General features: G+C 33.2%; 2 protein-coding genes and 1 long non-coding RNA gene across 3 annotated transcripts in view; 1 reads left to right on the top strand and 2 right to left on the bottom strand.

Moving 5' to 3' along the window:
- The window catches only part of LOC126841513 (uncharacterized), a 116,436-nt gene that overhangs the window by 35,597 nt on the left and 63,341 nt on the right, over nt 1-17,498 (top strand). Inside the window, exon 2 of the long non-coding RNA XR_007686181.1 lies at nt 10,485-10,557. This is a non-coding gene — a long non-coding RNA (uncharacterized LOC126841513). The remainder of the gene's footprint in view (nt 1-10,484; nt 10,558-17,498) is intronic.
- LOC126841511 (uncharacterized) overlaps nt 1-17,498 on the bottom strand; it is a 174,359-nt gene that overhangs the window by 151,993 nt on the left and 4,868 nt on the right. The gene's annotated exons all lie outside the window — the stretch shown is intronic.
- Nucleotides 14,428-15,968, bottom strand: LOC126841512 (uncharacterized). Its single transcript, XM_050578058.1, has 5 exons — nt 15,739-15,968; nt 15,500-15,638; nt 15,322-15,392; nt 15,009-15,165; nt 14,428-14,601 (listed from the first exon to the last, which is right to left on the bottom strand). The coding sequence occupies exons 1-5, from the start codon at nt 15,820-15,822 to the stop codon at nt 14,537-14,539; spliced, it is 516 nt and encodes a 171-aa protein (XP_050434015.1). The 5' UTR covers nt 15,823-15,968; the 3' UTR covers nt 14,428-14,536.

Here is a 17,498-nt window from a genome sequence, read left to right as displayed (position 1 = left end):
AACAAGTGAGATCATTTGACTTTTGCTTGTTTTTTAAAAAAAAAAACCTCTTTTCAATTCTTATCAGTCGATGGATGGTCTACGAGATCAGAGCTGTTGTTGTGCAACATTCGAATACAACGTTATCTAGATAACACCCGGTTCAAGTAAAAGTTATTCGAATGAAAAATTATTCGAAACGTTTCAAATTTAATTAATCGCATAATAAGTTATTCGAAAAATTGTAAATTTAACTGTTCGACTATACAATTATTACAATAATTATATTGTAAACATTTTATTTTAAAGCGCTTTTGTAAAGTAATTATATTTTGAAACGTTATTTTATATAAATAAAACATATTACACCACATTTACAAATTATATTAAAACAATAGGTACAGGGGAAAAAAACTAGTTATTCAAAAAATTTGTAAAAAAGTTATTCGAATAATGTCAAAAATAACTGTTCGAACAATTTTGCATTGAATTGAACAAAAAATAATCGAATAATTCTTATTAATAATTTTTTTTTTTTTTATAATTTCGAACACAATTAAAAACGACTAAATATTTAACCTTTTTTTTTGGGGGGTATTTTTCAGAGCTTTTTATTTGGCTGTCTTTTTAATTTTGATTGGTCAAAGCCAGTTTTAGCTAATTAAGTTTCGAACAAACTGTGAAATATCTATTGGTATTCGAATTAGAATTTTGAACAACTCTGGTCAAATTAGTTATTAAAGTACAAATATGAAACCCAAATAGAGTTAATACACAAACCGGCCATAAGAAAATAATAATTGCAATAGCCTCTCGTCGGATTATTATTTTTTTTTTTACCTAATCCGAATTCACTAACGTCAAACGCGTTATGACTTACATTTTTTTTCTTTATCATTACCGTATAAAATGCACACGGACGTGGGACGAGAAAATATTTTACATAGTAATCCAATACATTTGAAATTCAATTTTTTTATTTTATCTTCACCGAGTCGCTTCCACCACGTCGATCCACGACATTTCAGAAAAACGCACAAAAAATATGATTGCAAACCGTATAATACACGTTTGTATTTGGATTATATATATATACCTCGATCTGGACATTTTTGTGAAGTATAAATTAAAAAGTCAAACAATTTTTTTAGCGATTCTTTACAACGTTTTTCAAATGCGTTTTATACTATCTGTCTATGCGTGATGATGGTTTAGAGCAAAAGTATTCACTATTAGGGTCGAAAACAAAGACTGTTTTTTAGCACCGTAATAACTATATATTTCTAGGAAATGTTTTCAAAAAAAAAAAAAGAGGCGCAATTTTCTCAAAAAAAAAAATGTTGTTTTCTTTTAATTTCGCCAGTTAATTTAACCATCGTGAGTCATGCATCCGAGCAAAACGCATTCGGCGCAGTTAGGTTCAAGGCGTTTTCCAACAATTACACTATTATCATTATTACACTTTAGTTTTTTGTAGGAAAATGTTAGTTGCTCGGAAAAATGTTTAAAATAATTAAATAGACTAACAATTATTAGTCAATATAAGGAGGGACCAACTACTGTCTGTAGTGTGCTTTTTCTCCTCTAACAATAAGGCGTTTCGATTTGCATTGGAACAATTTTGTATTTATCATCAGCGATGCGGATGAAAGATTACATTAAGAATATTATCGTATAGCCAGTAGACGTTTTACAGAGGTATCCGCCCATACGGCACAAGATCACCCGGAGGATCATCTATACGTAGTACGCGGGATCTAGGCGATAATCTTCGGTATCTGAGCACAAAAAGAAACACACTAAAAACGCCTTTATAATAATAATAATAATGCAAAGAAGTCGCCGGTCCGGTTCGACCGAGAAGCGCAAACAACCCGAAGGCGTCCGCGGCACAGCACAACCCATTGTCGTTGTCGCCGTTGCTGCTGATCTATACCGCCCGTTGTCGATCGTTATTATTAGGCAACATTAAGATGGTAATCGCGGTCCAATGTGGTTACAACCGCGTGGGCTTCTGTAAGGCAGGAAGGAGCCACCGCCGCAGGGTTACACCGCCGCGTACATCAGATAATCGAATATAATATTGTTGTACACCTATACTAATCCCGTATAGCAGCTGGTCATTAAATTATAGTAATAATATGAGCGTGTGCGGCACCAAAAACGTCCAATATGGTTATTCGTGATAATATACATATCCCTAGCGCCGACATTAATTGTACCGTCAAGTTGTGGATTTTCACATTTTTGCAATGCGTTGCAGTTTCCATAACCCCGCAGCCAATAGATTAGTATTCGTTCACATCGTAGAGCGTGATAATATTAAGAGATTAACTAACTTGTATGCGATAGTGAAGCAAACACAAGCACTAACACCAGTATGGCCACACAAAAGAAAGAAAAACAAGTCCTCTTTGGTACTCTATATGATGAAATAAATTTTCACCCCTTATATTTTTGTTTTTTTTTTTCAAGATACTGTTATCATCGGTTGATATCTTACACTTATACATATATTGTAACATGTACTGAGCACCCCTGCCATGGGCACCCAATGTCCCAAAATGTCTCAAAATGTAAGCTAAACAAGGTTTGATGTCATGGTAATATTTATTAAACTATACATATTATACTATGATACAATATTATTATTATAATGTGGTACCTATGCACAGCTATTTGGATTAGAAAAGCCTCCGAAAAGATGCTTTTGTTAAAATTACATTACAATCGCACCGCGGAGGCGTACCTATAATATATTCGTGGTACTTGACAACTATTATCGTACTCGCGTTAACTACACTATTTTTATTAATGGGTTGTAGTAGTAAAGCGGTGGATTTATTGTGAGAATCATTACACGAGGCACGTGCACGATAAATAAGGATTAACCCTTTGCGGCCAGCCAGTGTGTTTTACCGTTTAATATATGTTTTTTTTCCACATCATATTATTGTTAAGAGTGTACGAAATGAATAAAAGGAGAGATATTTTTAAACGCTGTGTGGTTTATTAGTCAATGCGGATCTGGACACTTACCAGTGCGTGTGGTGAATAACGCGTCTGGTTTTTTTATTGAAACTCTTATTATACTCTAAACGCACGCGACAATAATAAGTGTATGAAAAAATGCAATAAAAAATGAAAAACATCACTCGAAAGAAATGGGTCGTAATATAACGTTAAGCGAAAAAAAAAATTTAAAGACTTAATAAAAAAAAAACTAACGCGGTAAGTAGCAATTTTTTTAAAACAATTTTTATTCTTAGTTTGCCCGTTTATGCCGAAAGCCATAAAACCGTGTGTAATTTCATTAAATTACCATGATCAGTAATTTAATATAGACAACTTTTCAATGGCATGTAAAAATATACATCATTTCGTATAACATTATAAATATTGTAAAAGACACATCTTCAGACACATCTTGGAACTTAATTTTTATTCACTTTTGAAACTTAAATAGGAACGTTTGTAACTTTAAATATAAAGTTTTTGGCTGGTCAATAACCTGATTTGGAAATCACTCTTAAAGTTATTAAAGTTAAGTTTTTCTTTTCCAGCAAAGTATTCATAATTTATAAAGTTAATTGAATATATACTTTACCATTTGAGTTTCAAAAGTGTATGGAGCTCTGGAAAATACTAAAAAAGAGGTGTAATAATAGTGTAAAAAAACAAAAAGAACAACTACAAAATTGCAATTATTTTAAGAGAAAATTAGTGGCTCGTCCTTAATGGATCACCCTGTATATTATATTATATATATCTTACACGAAATGATGTTTTAAAAAATAATTACTTAACACAAAAAACATAAACCATTTAAATAGTGTTTTTTAAAAATTATTTGAATAACTTTTCATTCGAATAATTGAGTTTGAAAATTATTCGAATAATTTCAATTTGAATTATTCGAATAACTTTTCATTGGAATAATATTATGTATGGAATTATTAGAATTATTCCAATAACTTCTACTCGAATAGTGTATTATCTGGATGATTATCTAGATAATGTTTTTTATTCGAATGTACTCAATAAGTACAACAGTAAATCGACACGAGGAATATACTTAAGCGGGTACAAAAGGTTAAAACGGATTCGGGCTAGGGTAAAGGGCTAAATTTCGGACAAATGCTATATGGTCTATAAGTTTTTTTTACACTACTGACCACAGTAAATCAATGCCAGGTCGTGCACCAGCAATGACTTGCGGTCGTTTAAATGGTTGATAAATGCGCAAACTTACATATAATGCAATCAATTAGGAGGTGCTTGCGTTAATTTGGAAGTCTGGGGTGGACACGACAAGTGTATCATATGAATATATATATATATATATATATATATTTTGAGTCGTCGTGACAAGACAAACGATAAGATTCCGGTCGTGGGCAAGCGTTAATTTTATATGTAATAACATCGTCTCGTGTTGAGCTTTTGCCATTTTTTTTTTTTGTGCAGTTTTATTTGTGTAAAAACGCTCTCATTGTCCGAATATAATATATTGTTGTCGTCTTAATTCATATCCGGTTTTAAATGTATTTTTACAAAAAGCACTCACACGCGAAAATTATAATATTATTATCATCGTCTTCGCTGTGTGTGTGTGTGTGTTATGTGCATTGGCTGCAGAATGTCTCCTCGTTTGTTGTGTGTGCAACACCCAATTACACAAGTGTCTAATAATATTATAGTAATTTTTTTTTTAAAAATGTTTATTTCTCATAAACACAAAAAAAACATAACGTGTTACGCGCAATAATATAATTCGTGTACATTTACATTTTTATACTTTTTTTAATGATAATAAAAATAACCCAAGACCGTTTACGCCGGCCAATATTTACATATATATATATATATATTTGTTTTATATACTAGTTTTTTAGTCGTCACGTTAATAATAATATTATTATTATTACTCTCTCGGTGAGATGATGACCTACGCAAAATAGAATAATATTAAGTATATATTATTGTCGTCCAAGGATCTTCTTTATTGTCATCACACATCGGTTTCGATCAAACAGAAACCGGCACAGATAATATTATCGTTCGAGAAGGGTTTTTGTTTTTGCAACTGTTATTTTTTTTTTTTATTAATCGTTCTATTTGCTCGTTTCTGTTATTTCTGCGCAAAATGTATATTCCTTTGAAAACGGCATCCGGCACACCAAAGAAAACTAATAAGGCGCAGAGACACGAGGCGTAGGCCCGCCAAAGCGTATAATATAATATATAGTCAATAAAAAAAAAATATATAATATTATTTAATATTTGATTATTATTAGTAAATCATTTATTTTTTTCTGCTTTCGCATGAAATAATATATACAGGGTGATCCGTATGATGCGAGACACTCGTGTTTTCTTGAAAAAAAAAAAGAACGTTTTGAACATTATTACATATTTTTAAATACTTGGGAACATTTGTTTTTAATTCCATAAAAATTTGAGTTTTAAATTTTCATCAATATCTGTACGTTTGCTGTTGTTTTTTTTTTTTTTGTAGATTTACTTCAAAAGAAACATTCATCTTAACAATTACTAACTAGAAAATATTTTAACAACTTAATAATTAAAACCGTAATAATTGGAAAAACCCAACGAATAACAAGGTCTTAAACTGAGATCTAGAGCCTTCCTGTTCTTACATTGTTGTCACTGTGTCTTTGTCGTCAGACTTGCTGATTGTACAATATATTTTGTACAGATTGTAAATAAAGACAATTTTTAATATTAAAAAAAAAAATCCAAATCTTTAAAAAGTCACAGCAAGCCAAGGCTTTGCACGGCAAAGATTGACGAAAATTGCAAATCCTAACGCTAAAAATGTTAGTTAAAATATTTGTTGTCTACGTGGAGTTTAAAACGTATTGCGTTGCCATTTCAAGTCCATACTCGTGCCGTTGCATCACCCTGTATATATTTGTACACGTAATCATAATGATTTGTATTATAAACAGACAAACCCACCCTGAGCCGACGACTGAGGGGAATGTCCTTGGTACCTCGGTGTACTACTGTTGCTCGGAAATGAGAGCTTTGTACAAGCAGCAAAAAAAATAATGTAAAAAAAAAAAATAGTTTCCTTAATTGCATCGCGCAAAGAGAAAAACTCAAAAACAAAATCAACGGCGGCATGTGTACTACTTGGATTATTATTAAACGTACATATTATTATTATTATTTTTTTTTTTTTTATAAATACTCTCAGTCTCGGTCTCTGTCGATATTATTATTATTATTAATAACGTTGGTTCGCCTTTTTCCTTTGACTTTTCGCGAGTCGTCTGCTAAAAAGTCTGAACGTGACGTGCAAATAAATAAGATTTCCTCGCCGTCGGCCGTCAAACCGAGTCTATCAATGAGTCAATATATATATACATAAAATTATGCTTTGTACTGATATATATGCATTCTGGCGGCGAAGGAGGCGCGGTAATTTTTCTTTTTAACATATATATATATGTATAATATTTATTCAGACTACTCGAGTATGTGTGTGTGTTTTTGCACGGAGAACTAAAAAAAAAGTACTTCTTCTAATATTATAATATAATAACACACACGAGAGAACGGAAATGTTGAAGGGAGGAGCACAATCGACAATCAACCGGAGGAAATAATAACATAGGGGTACACGGTCTGTGTACAACACCAGCAGCAGCATCAACAGCAGCAGCTACTATATAATAATATTATACACACTACAACAACTACTGTGTGTGATTCGCCTGCACTCGCTTCTCGGCAACGTATTATTATTACACATTTTTTTATTGTACGTCTTCAGCTCGTGTACTATCAAAGTAAAAAAAAAAAAATAATAAAAACGCCCAGATTTTCAAATGTGTCCAAACCAAACTATCGTTTCGGCGGCGCGCGGTATTATTATAATTTTTGACGACCGTCACTGGCATGCCCGTCCACCGTCTCTATAGACCTAGGGGTGTGATTAGCCCCTCGCACCAGTCGTACACCACGCCGCCAAGCTCTTGTAGCGTGATCCTGCCAGATCGGTCGATCGTGTAAGATTTCCCCGAAGGAACATCATGTACGGTTTATTTTTAAAAACGCCTGCGAGGTTTCCTTTGCACATCTAGTTCTCTATCTTTTTTACTGTAGGTGTGTATCATCTCTATAATCACTTTGAAAGGTACCCTTTGACATGGATACGACCGCCAGTCTTATGGCTGGGGGTCATTCTGAAAACAAAGTTAAGGGTATCCACACTTTATGCAGATACATCAAGTTTCAGGATATATAAAGATGTATAAGGATATAAAATGATATAAGGGTATATAAGGATATATAAGGATATATAAGGATATAAGGGTATATAAGAATATATAAGGGTATATAAGGGTATATAAGGGTATATAAGGATATATAAGGATATAGGGTATATAAGGATATATAAGGATATAGGGTATAAGGATAAATAGATATCAGGACGTATCCGTGTATTGATGTATCTGCATGAAGTGTGGATACTCTTAACTGAGTTTTCTCAGTTACCAATAATTTTATTTTTCTGTTTTGTGTAAACATTCAAAAGACAAAGTTCTAAGACTACCAGAATTTGAATTTTGATTCCAACCCAGGTTCAAGCATTTACCTAGCTGTATTTTAAATCCAACAGTAAAAAAATAGCTTGAAACCTAAATATTAAATAACCATATCCTTCAATGACGGTATTTTATAATAATTATTTATATATCATAATACTTGCCTTCTAAAATAAATAGCTTAGTCCCAAGAGGGGGGGGGGGCTATTGCCCCCTTAGCCACCCCCTTAAACCCGCCCCACTGTTCCAACCCGAATGCCCAAGGTCTATTATTATTGCCGAGTAGACAATTCGAACGACGCAATTGGTTTGTGTGTTACACGGTAACCGTTGGCGCCGAGCTAAGTAGACAGGTATTAATAATAGTTATTGAAATTAAATTGCTCGTTTAATGCATAAAAAAAACAAAACAAAACCTATCCGTTTCGGACGAGATACTAACCATATTCGGCCGGGCCAACGTACCGGCGGTTTTGACCTTATAAAAGTATATTAATAACAGTCATGGCCCGCCGCCGCCACCACGTTCCTAAGTGTTATTTATTTTTTTTTTTTTGTCGTTCCTCTAACGCTAATGAATCTTTTTCATTCTTACCGTTGATCGATGCAGTGTCTTCCGAGGAGTGCATTATAGTTTCGTATCCGGCATCACTTCCGGCACGGTTGTCGAGGTGCAAATAATTGAAATGAAAAAATGCCGTGAGTGTGCGTTTTTTTTCCACCCCTGCGCTTTTTTACTATACAATATAAAACACCGCCGGTTGTATCGATACAGCATTTACAGCATGTACATATTGTATCAACAAAACGGCTGATGATATAATATACGGATTTTTCCGCTACCGCTTCGTCCAAACGTGATGAAAAAAAAAAGCCTGTGCGGTTATTATAACTGCATGACTATGTGAAGATGTGTGTAGCAATAACGCCCGTTGTATTGCACGTGTATTAATATATACACACAGAGGATATCGTCCTATGTGTGTGTGTGTGTGTGTATGCAAACAGAGTATTATTGCTCGCCTTGGAGGGCAGGAGGGGGTTGTACGCTGTACAGGGTGGTCCATCGAACGTGGGCTGTATGAGGGAAAAATTAATATTGAAAACTAATGGCTTACACGTCGGATGGATCACACCCTGTACAACACGGTAGGTGTCTATACAGGGTGGAGATGTACACGGCGGGAGAGGCGAAAAAAGGGTTTCTTCTTCATCATCATCATTCGCTTGTACACACACACACATACACAAACAAAACACAACATTGTAATATATATATATATATTGTGTATTGTGTGCGGTATTTCGCGAGCAATCCGCTTGAAGGGGGTACAGGCAGTAGAGTAAGGGTTGGGGGTGGGTTCAAGGGTGAAAATAAATATAAAACCGCTACCGCAAAAAAACCCATTGACGGGAAAATAATAACGATAATAATAGTTGGCGGGAAAAAAAAAACAAGAAAGTTTGTTCGGACAAAAGCCACTCGAGTTGGATTTTTTTTTTGTGCACATATACTATACTCGTATAAATATATACATATACATGTATAATAAACTTTTGCCGGTCGAGCCGATGCGGAAAAACATTATAATGCGTACCTACACGCATTGGCCACTTAAAGAAAAGGGCGTCGTCGTCGTCGTCGTTTTTTAAAACAATGTAAACTAGAAGAAAAATTAAAAAAAAAAAAAACCTTGGAGTTTGTTTGCTTAGCTACGGCTCTCTATTGTCGACCCGTATAAAACGTGCAAACAATGTGGAAATTGCGACGTGCACTCTTGTCAACTTTCAGCCATCGTTGGGTTAATTGTATGTATTTTTTTTTTTTTGTTATTTATACACCCCGTTGTGTCCGGAAGGGTTGGAAATTATTAATTAAACGCCACGCCGCCGCGTCTTGAGGTACAGTGATCTCGAGATGGGAATCATACTTGGGGCGGACAAGAGTAGTGTTGTGTAAAAAAAACCAACAAACAAAAACTGCAGTCAGTTTACCGCGCTTAAAAAAAAAAAAAAAAAAACATGAACGTTATGCGTTGCAGTCTATCATAGTTTAATGACATTGTGGATTGATTTAAATGTCTGTTTAAAGAGCAGACTTAACAATATTATTTTTCCACAAACTTGTGCATGTCTTTTTCACACGGATATGTCTTATGGCCCGGGTCATTCTGAACGTTTTCGACATGTTAAGTGTCACAGTACTGACGTCATCAAGTATATATATATATATATATATATAAGATTAGAAATAATAGATATGGATTATGAAGGGTCATTCTAAAAATAAAGTTAAGAGTATCCACATTTCATGCAGATACATCAAGTTGCAGGATATATAATGGATATAAGGATATATTAGGATATATAAGGATATATAAGGATATAAGGTATATATATATATATATATATCAGGACATATCCATGTATTGATGTATTTGCATGAAGTGTAACCGTACTCTGTAAAATCGTTTAATTGGCTATTATTTTGTCTTATTTTTGACGGGTAAAAAAAAAACTTATTACACGAGCTATTGCCATCTATCTATCATCCGTGTAAAGAAATCCGCTTCATTTATAAGTCTAAGGAGACCTGTGGCAGTTGCCTCTAAAGTGGGGGGACACAAAATATTAGTTTTTAATTATTTTCCACAACCTAACCTAACCTTTACCGTGTTACAACCCAAAGTACAGGCTAAATACTGGCTCCAAACACACGAAGGTCTGCCATTTAGTGGACCATTTTTTTTTTGCCAGGGTTAGGTAAGAGACCGTGTAAAAAAAAACTTGTCAGATCTTGAGTTCATAACATAACAAGGGGGACATTGCACAAAGCAATACAATCCTATTAAGGTGGAAATAGTCTAATGTTGAAAACAAATTTCGTTTTATTAATATAGAAATGTATTGTTTGTTTGTTTTTTTCAGGAAGTTTTCCTTGGACGATGTTTGTTGACGTTTCCCGTTTGACCGAAGCGACGCCATGGATAATATGAACCAGGTAAATATTTATTTCGGTAAATCGTTTATTTTGTTTTTAATTCCCTGGCGGCTTAAGAATATCATACTCGATGCACGCTGACGTCTTGGGGGATTCTGAAATTAATCTTGCATAACGTGTGGCGATGGGCATATAAAGCCCAAGTCGGGGGTTTTTTTTTTCCTTCACTTTCTCGACACCCTCTAAATAGACCATCGCAATCCTTTCGCCACGTGTGTGTGTGTCACAGCTTCGGAAAACCAGTTGAACGTATGTATAATATATTATTATCATTATGTTCAGTACACGGTGTGTGCGGTGGTATAGGTAGGTAGTAGACAAAAAAAAACTATCCGTCACCCCAACAGTTGGCACGAATTTCGGATTTAAACGGCGGAAGTGTTTTATTTTCGTATCCATCGACTTACCGGTGGGATAGGACCGTTAGATTTGGTTTTTTATCCTCCGCCGTGGGATTAATAATATATTATATCATGTACAGTGCTTTCACGCGCTATAGTTAACCCGCGGCAGACGTCAGACGAACCTCGCACCACGTTGCACCACCTCGGTGTATATTAGAAACTAACGATAAACACCATCCCCTTCCACCCCACCCCCTCTACCCCCCTGTAAAGAACAGATTATAAAATAAAAAAATAATTGCAGCAAATGCCTAATGTGTAACGACAACAACAATAGCTGTTAAACATCATGGCGCACTCGGTTGGATTGTTGCAGGGATGTTTCCACCCCCAAAAAAAGACCACCTTTTTTATGATAATAATTTTAGTTTGTTTGCGGGTAGGATACCCAAGAGTCCCGATTCTTTTGCAAATATCTTTTGTTCCAGAGGCTTTGTACATTGACAATTGTGCTTACACACATTGTTTCGAATAACTTTAACTGGCTGTCCTGAAAAATTGCATTTTATGGAGTCAATCAGTTTGGGGCTTCTGAGCGCCTCGTTTCATCCGCTCCGGGAAAAAGGTTGTCCAAAGATAATTTGCCTCTTATCCAGATTCTGTCGTTCCCGTTGTGTGCAGATGTTTGAGCGAATGTCCGTGGCCTGTTGTCCTGTACTCAGGATGAATAAATACTATGACGAATTGTAGTAGTCCCAGTAGGAGAAAAATATAAAAAAAATTATTCTTATCTCGCGGTTCGTCCGTGCGCCAAATGGTCATTATAATATAATATTGTTACGTGCCTTATGGTGGTCGGCTTTTAGCAGTTATTTTCGTCTCCGGCTGCCGACGATTGTTACGTACAGTACATAATATGAGCACTGTCAGATCTAGACCGGTGGACAGTGCCAAGACAAAAAGCTTGCGGCCGTTCTCCGTATAGTTTATGGTCTATGATGTATAGTGCGCTGGAAATAAAACCCAAGTACTTGGCGGCCGCGACACCTTGAATTTGTGATTTTTTTTCCTATTAATTTCACTCGTACACGCTTGATACAAATTCACACGTATCGCGGTTTCTTCACGTATCACAAACTTGAAGTTGACGGGCTAAATGTGTAAGTATTCGTTGGGTACACGCTAGTATACATATGGATATTCCTTGTAAAACGGCGGGGAAACTGTTGGAAGATATTGGAATACCGATAAAGAATGCACGTGCACACAACCCGTTCGGTGATTTCTGACTTTTGCGAGTCATCCAGTTGAAATTGTGTACATTACATATTGTACACGAGGAATGCGTTGCAATCGCAGTGTTTATCCGTCGCTAACGAGGAGCCTTATATTTTAGTTTTTGGCTCGAAGAAAATGACATTTTAAATTGTGAAAAAGTCCAACGCCGCCGCCGCCGCCGCCGGGAAATGATTAATGATTGCGCGCTTTCTTCTCGGCGAACCCTTTTCTTCTTTTGCCGGTTCATTTGTTATGTGCGTTAACTGATATCGAATTGACAAGCGGATGTTCATTAAAGGGTAAAGAATTAGTAGATAGGTAGGAGGTACAACAGGGCGCGAAAAAGATAAAAAAAAAAAACCCAAAGAAAGAGGTTCGCTTTTTCTTTGAAAACGTTCTTTCCGCCACGTTTCTTCTCAAAGCTTGCAGTATGCACACAATATACTTCTATAGAACGTTCTGTATAGTTGCAGAAACGGCAAAAATTCCAAACAAAGTCCGCGCTTCTCTTAAGGGATGAACATTTTCCAAGTATTGAAGAAAATATAGTAAAACAAATACCCATAGAAATTATATTCATATTTTCCTAGAAAATTAGTGTCTTACGGAATCACCAACTATTGTTAAATACACTCTTAACATATTGTTAGATGTTAACAATTCATTTGAATTTACATTTGGTTAAATTAAATAAATTTCACCGTGACATAATTATTGTTAAATTCCATTTGTAAGTTAACAAAACGTTAGTTGGGTTACCGAAGCGGTTACCTCGATTCCAACGTTCTCATTGGTTATTAAAATATGTGATAAGTGATTGTATTATTTCATTTGTCAGTTTGTTATTATTTGGCATTTTGTTTTACTTTCTATTAACGTGTTGTCGGTTTATATAAATAATTTGTATATTATAATTGTTTAATACATTGTTTAGATAGTCTTTTCTAAAAATAGTTTGTCATCAAGGTCATTGAAATAATTTTTTCTATTTTGAAGGCCTAAAATAAAAGTAGGTAGTGATAAGAATTATTTCCATTGTTATACTCAGGACGGGTAAGGCATAATAATATTGTCTCAATTACAAAATACAATACATTATGATATTTGAATCTATATTTCAAGTCTGTGCCATTCGTTTTTACCTAATCATACCTAATCTACCTACATAAAATAACTTCTGCTTACCTAATAAAGGGTTTGGAAGTTGTCTTTTCTATTGTTCTTTAAATACTCAATATTAAGAAGTTCCTCGTTAAATGTGTAATTCATTATTATATATTACTAGTGTATTCAGTCAACAAAAATGATAAAACAATTTCTGAACTATAAATATTATATTATATAAGTACTACAATACATTTTAACATGCCGATTAACGTTTTAACAAGCCGATTTTGGGTGATTAATTTTACTATCACAATGTGTCAAGGCTAACCAGTCTCGATGAAACCCAATTTTCATTAACTAGTTGCTGAACATAATTTACCAACAAGTAAAATTATTAACAAATGTCGGTGAATAAAAGTACAATCGTAATAATGACAACAGGTATTATTACTGTAAAGACAAATGAAGGTCTTTTTCGCAGTGCCCCTTAGAAATAGTGCGACCAATAAGTTTTGAATCCGACCCTTTTTTTTTTTTGCCCTTTCCTCGTTCGTTTGACAGTATATTATTATTATTGCTATTATTACACAAGAGCGGAACAAAACTTTTGCCCTTCGGGTGACAATTACGGTTGAATTATCATTCCCCAGACGGACCTCGTCTTACGGTCGTGGCCTGGAATTCAGTTACCAATTATATCTATTACCGTTTTTGTGTGTCGTTTCTCCCCGGCGGCGTAGATATGACCGTTCAATAATAATGCTTGTTAAACGAGTTTCTTCCGGCCGGAAGGGGAACACAATGTCTCGAAAAATAGACATTGCAACAAACCGCCGTACACAGCTAAGAAGGTATTGAATTTATCACATGACGATGTGGGTTGGATCTTTCAACTTTAACTTGGCTGAAAATCTGACTATATACATATACATATGGTGAAATTTGACAAATCTGTTTTCAAGTTTGTGCTATCTATACATCTTAACTTTTTTACATACATTTGGTCATAAAAGATGTTATCTTTTACAAAATTTAAATTTACATGTTTATTTAGATATACACTTAAGTGGCATCGCGTCGAAATAGTATCGACAAAAATGTCTTAAAAATTGCATTTTGAAAAATCACAAGACCGACGAGATATAAGAGCAAAAATAATTTATTAATCAATCAAGACTACATTACTATTGAACATATGTTTTACTACATGCATGCATATTACAGTAATTAACAGTTAATAGGTATTATAATCAAACATTGGGAAATAAATTATTAATGATGATCCTTTCAACGTCTTTCGGAGTGTATATGACGTCTGAAAGTACAAAATATAATTATGAATTGTTTGAACAAACAAATCAAGCCAAATGAGTTGAAAATCACAACGTGGGACGCTTGAAAAACATCTCAATAATAACGCAATATTAAATTACACGATATTAGTGTGAAATTTATCATTTTCTTTTAAAAAAAAAAAAATAAAAAAATGATCTTGTATCTTATAATTTGCTAATTGTTTTTTTGGACAACATCAAAAAAAGGAGGCCCGTTTTTAAAATTTTTTTAGTACAAATACGGGTCATGATTTTTTAGTTTAAAAAAAAATTAATTAATTTACAGCTAAACAAATGGCAAACTTTATTAATGAAATGTCTTTGCAATAGTTGTTTTTCAACATTTCACTCGACTCATTTATTGAATATTATTCTATTGTTTTATTACTGTAACGGAGCTCTTTGATTTCCTCATCACTGGGATATTCACCGGTTATTCCCTCATATTCAATTTTTAAATCATCGACTACTTTTCGTACTTGCTCGTAGCTATATGTGCCGTCTTCTTTATCATCGTGTATATTGACCACGCTTCTTATATTTTTCTATTGTTAAAAGACTATAATTAGTACCTGTTATAGTTATAAGAATGTAACCTGTCTTGCATAGAACAATTGAAATATTCAATATTTTAAATATCTCCACACAAGCCACCTAACGGGCCTCGTATCTTGTAATATAATATTGTAGTTTTTATTTACCAATACATCCGGATCATCTGAACACACAATCTTTCGGGCGTAGGATTCGACTTGCTGCTTTGTAAACAAGTCTGAGAGCACAAAATATTATAGTATGATATTTTTTAATCAAAGGCCTAATGAGTTGAGGATAACAAAGTGTTATACTAGAAAAACATATTTATCTATTGTGTATTACCTATTTGCAATTCTTCGTTTTTGTCGAGCGTTGTGTATAATTCGCACGTATCTGCTACATGGTTAAATAAAGTTTGCAATTTTTTAAAGTTTAATACATTTTGCCCCACTGTTCTCGCGACTTCATCTCGAGCCCAATTCTATAATTTTTTATAATGAGAATTTAACTTTAAACTATACCTATAGAACTGTATAATAGAATATGTATAATCATAAATAAATAGTGTTCGTTATACTTACAACTAGCTCTTTAGAAGTGGCACCTTGACCGTGCAAGAAATTTAACGTGACGCAGAAAAACAGTATAATATTTTTTAAATGCATTGTTATTTTTTAGTAAAAATAAACTCAAATTCAGAATACTTAATTATTAGTATTGAAACTATTCGCTTAGAGTACTCGAGGTGATTTTATAATGTAATGAGAATATTGTATTACTATGGTTGATGACTGTGAAGTTATCTTTACTAGCTACTTACTAGGTTTGTAATGACTGTACCGTCCCGTTTGAGTAAACAACACATGTTTAACAACGTTTTTTTATTTGCGTTGTATGTTATAAACGTTTTATTTGACTACTAAAGTCTTTTAAAAAAATATAGCTTAACAAGTGTTTTTAAAATAATATCTAGGTTGCTGCTTGAGTTTAAGTTAACTATACAAGAACATAAAACATTATCGTATGATAAAAACCAAAAAGGTTATACATAAGACATTTTTTCATAATTTTATTATATTATCATATAAAATCATGTATAGTCTATAAAATCCCAAATACCCTGTATACTAATTAGTATATGTTAAAAAAATGAATTTGATCCTTGAAGATTGAACAAACAACATTGTTATTATATTAAACATATCATTATAAAAATTAAATTTATTATTATTAAATAATAAGTATGTTAATAAATGAATGACTGTTTTCTATCTAGTATTCATACATAAATTAAAGATTTCAGTTTATTTGATAGAGTAATATATATACATCTTAATTGTTGATAGTACAATGCTGGCTGTTATTGTAGCAATCAAAAATGAAAAACAATTATTTTTTCTTACTTGAATGGTATTAGAAAAAATATATCAAATTTAAAGTAAATTGAGTAATATTTAATACATACTATTTAAAAACCGACAAAACACTTGTCAACATTTGTATTTTTTTTTTTATCAAGTTGTATCTACAAATCCTATAGTGTTAATATTAAGTAGTACAATTTTTTCTACATGCAATTAATTTTTTTACAGAACTTTTGTTTGAAATTTCCTTGTCAAACAGAGTAATTACATTCATTCAAATTAATTTCTTCTATTTTAAAACAATTTCAACACTGTTGAACGGGTCTTCCGAGAGTGTTTCAAAAAACAAAATATAAATATATCAATACAGATTTGATATTTAAAATGTGATAACAGGCTCATTGTGATACGTTAACTGTAAATATTTGTTTGATTTTCTTTAAACTATTTTTGATAAGCAAATGATAAATATCACAACTTCGATAAGTAGTTATCTGAAACCAAACACTTATCAAAAAATGACTGAGTACCCATTTTATGATTTAAAAACATTTTTAACGCTTGCCTGAAATCGGCCAATAGAGTAATACCATGTGAATAGACAAATGCCATTAAACACTTATGAAGTATAATCGGTTTTTTAGTTTGTGCTATCTCTTTATCTAAACTTTTTTTACCTCCGTTTGGTCATAGGACGTTATCATATAATCTTTTACAAAATTTAAACTTACATGTTTATTTAGATATACACTTAAATGGCATCGCGCCGAAATAGTATCGACACAAATGCCTTGAGAATTGCATTTCGAAAAATCACAAGACTAACGAGATGTAAGAGCCAAAATAATTTATTAATCAATCAAGACAACATGAATATTGAACATGTGTTTTACTACATGCATGTAGTAATTCAATAACAGTTAATCAACTACTCCTTAAATAAATTATTAAAGATGAGTGTTTCAACGTCTTTCGCA

The sequence above is a fragment of the Adelges cooleyi genome, unplaced genomic scaffold (genome assembly GCF_023614345.1).
Source record: "Adelges cooleyi isolate 19-005CV unplaced genomic scaffold, UGA_ACOO_1.1 ACOO_flye_CR_arks_rails_tigmint_CR_PRNA_384, whole genome shotgun sequence".
Taxonomy (NCBI): Eukaryota; Metazoa; Arthropoda; class Insecta; order Hemiptera; family Adelgidae; genus Adelges; species Adelges cooleyi.
The sequence above is the reverse complement of the archived record's forward strand: the minus strand, read 5'-3'. Positions and strand labels throughout refer to the sequence as shown.

Coding starts and splice junctions, on each gene's coding strand:
- LOC126841512 (XM_050578058.1), bottom strand. CDS start 15,822: ATGCATTTAAAAAATATTATACTGTTTTTCTGCGTCACGTTAAATTTC. Junction 15,639..15,738: donor CCACTTCTAAAGAGCTAGTT/GTAAGTATAACG, acceptor AAAAAATTATAG/AATTGGGCTCGAGATGAAGT. Junction 15,166..15,321: donor CAGATGATCCGGATGTATTG/GTAAATAAAAAC, acceptor TTTTAACAATAG/AAAAATATAAGAAGCGTGGT.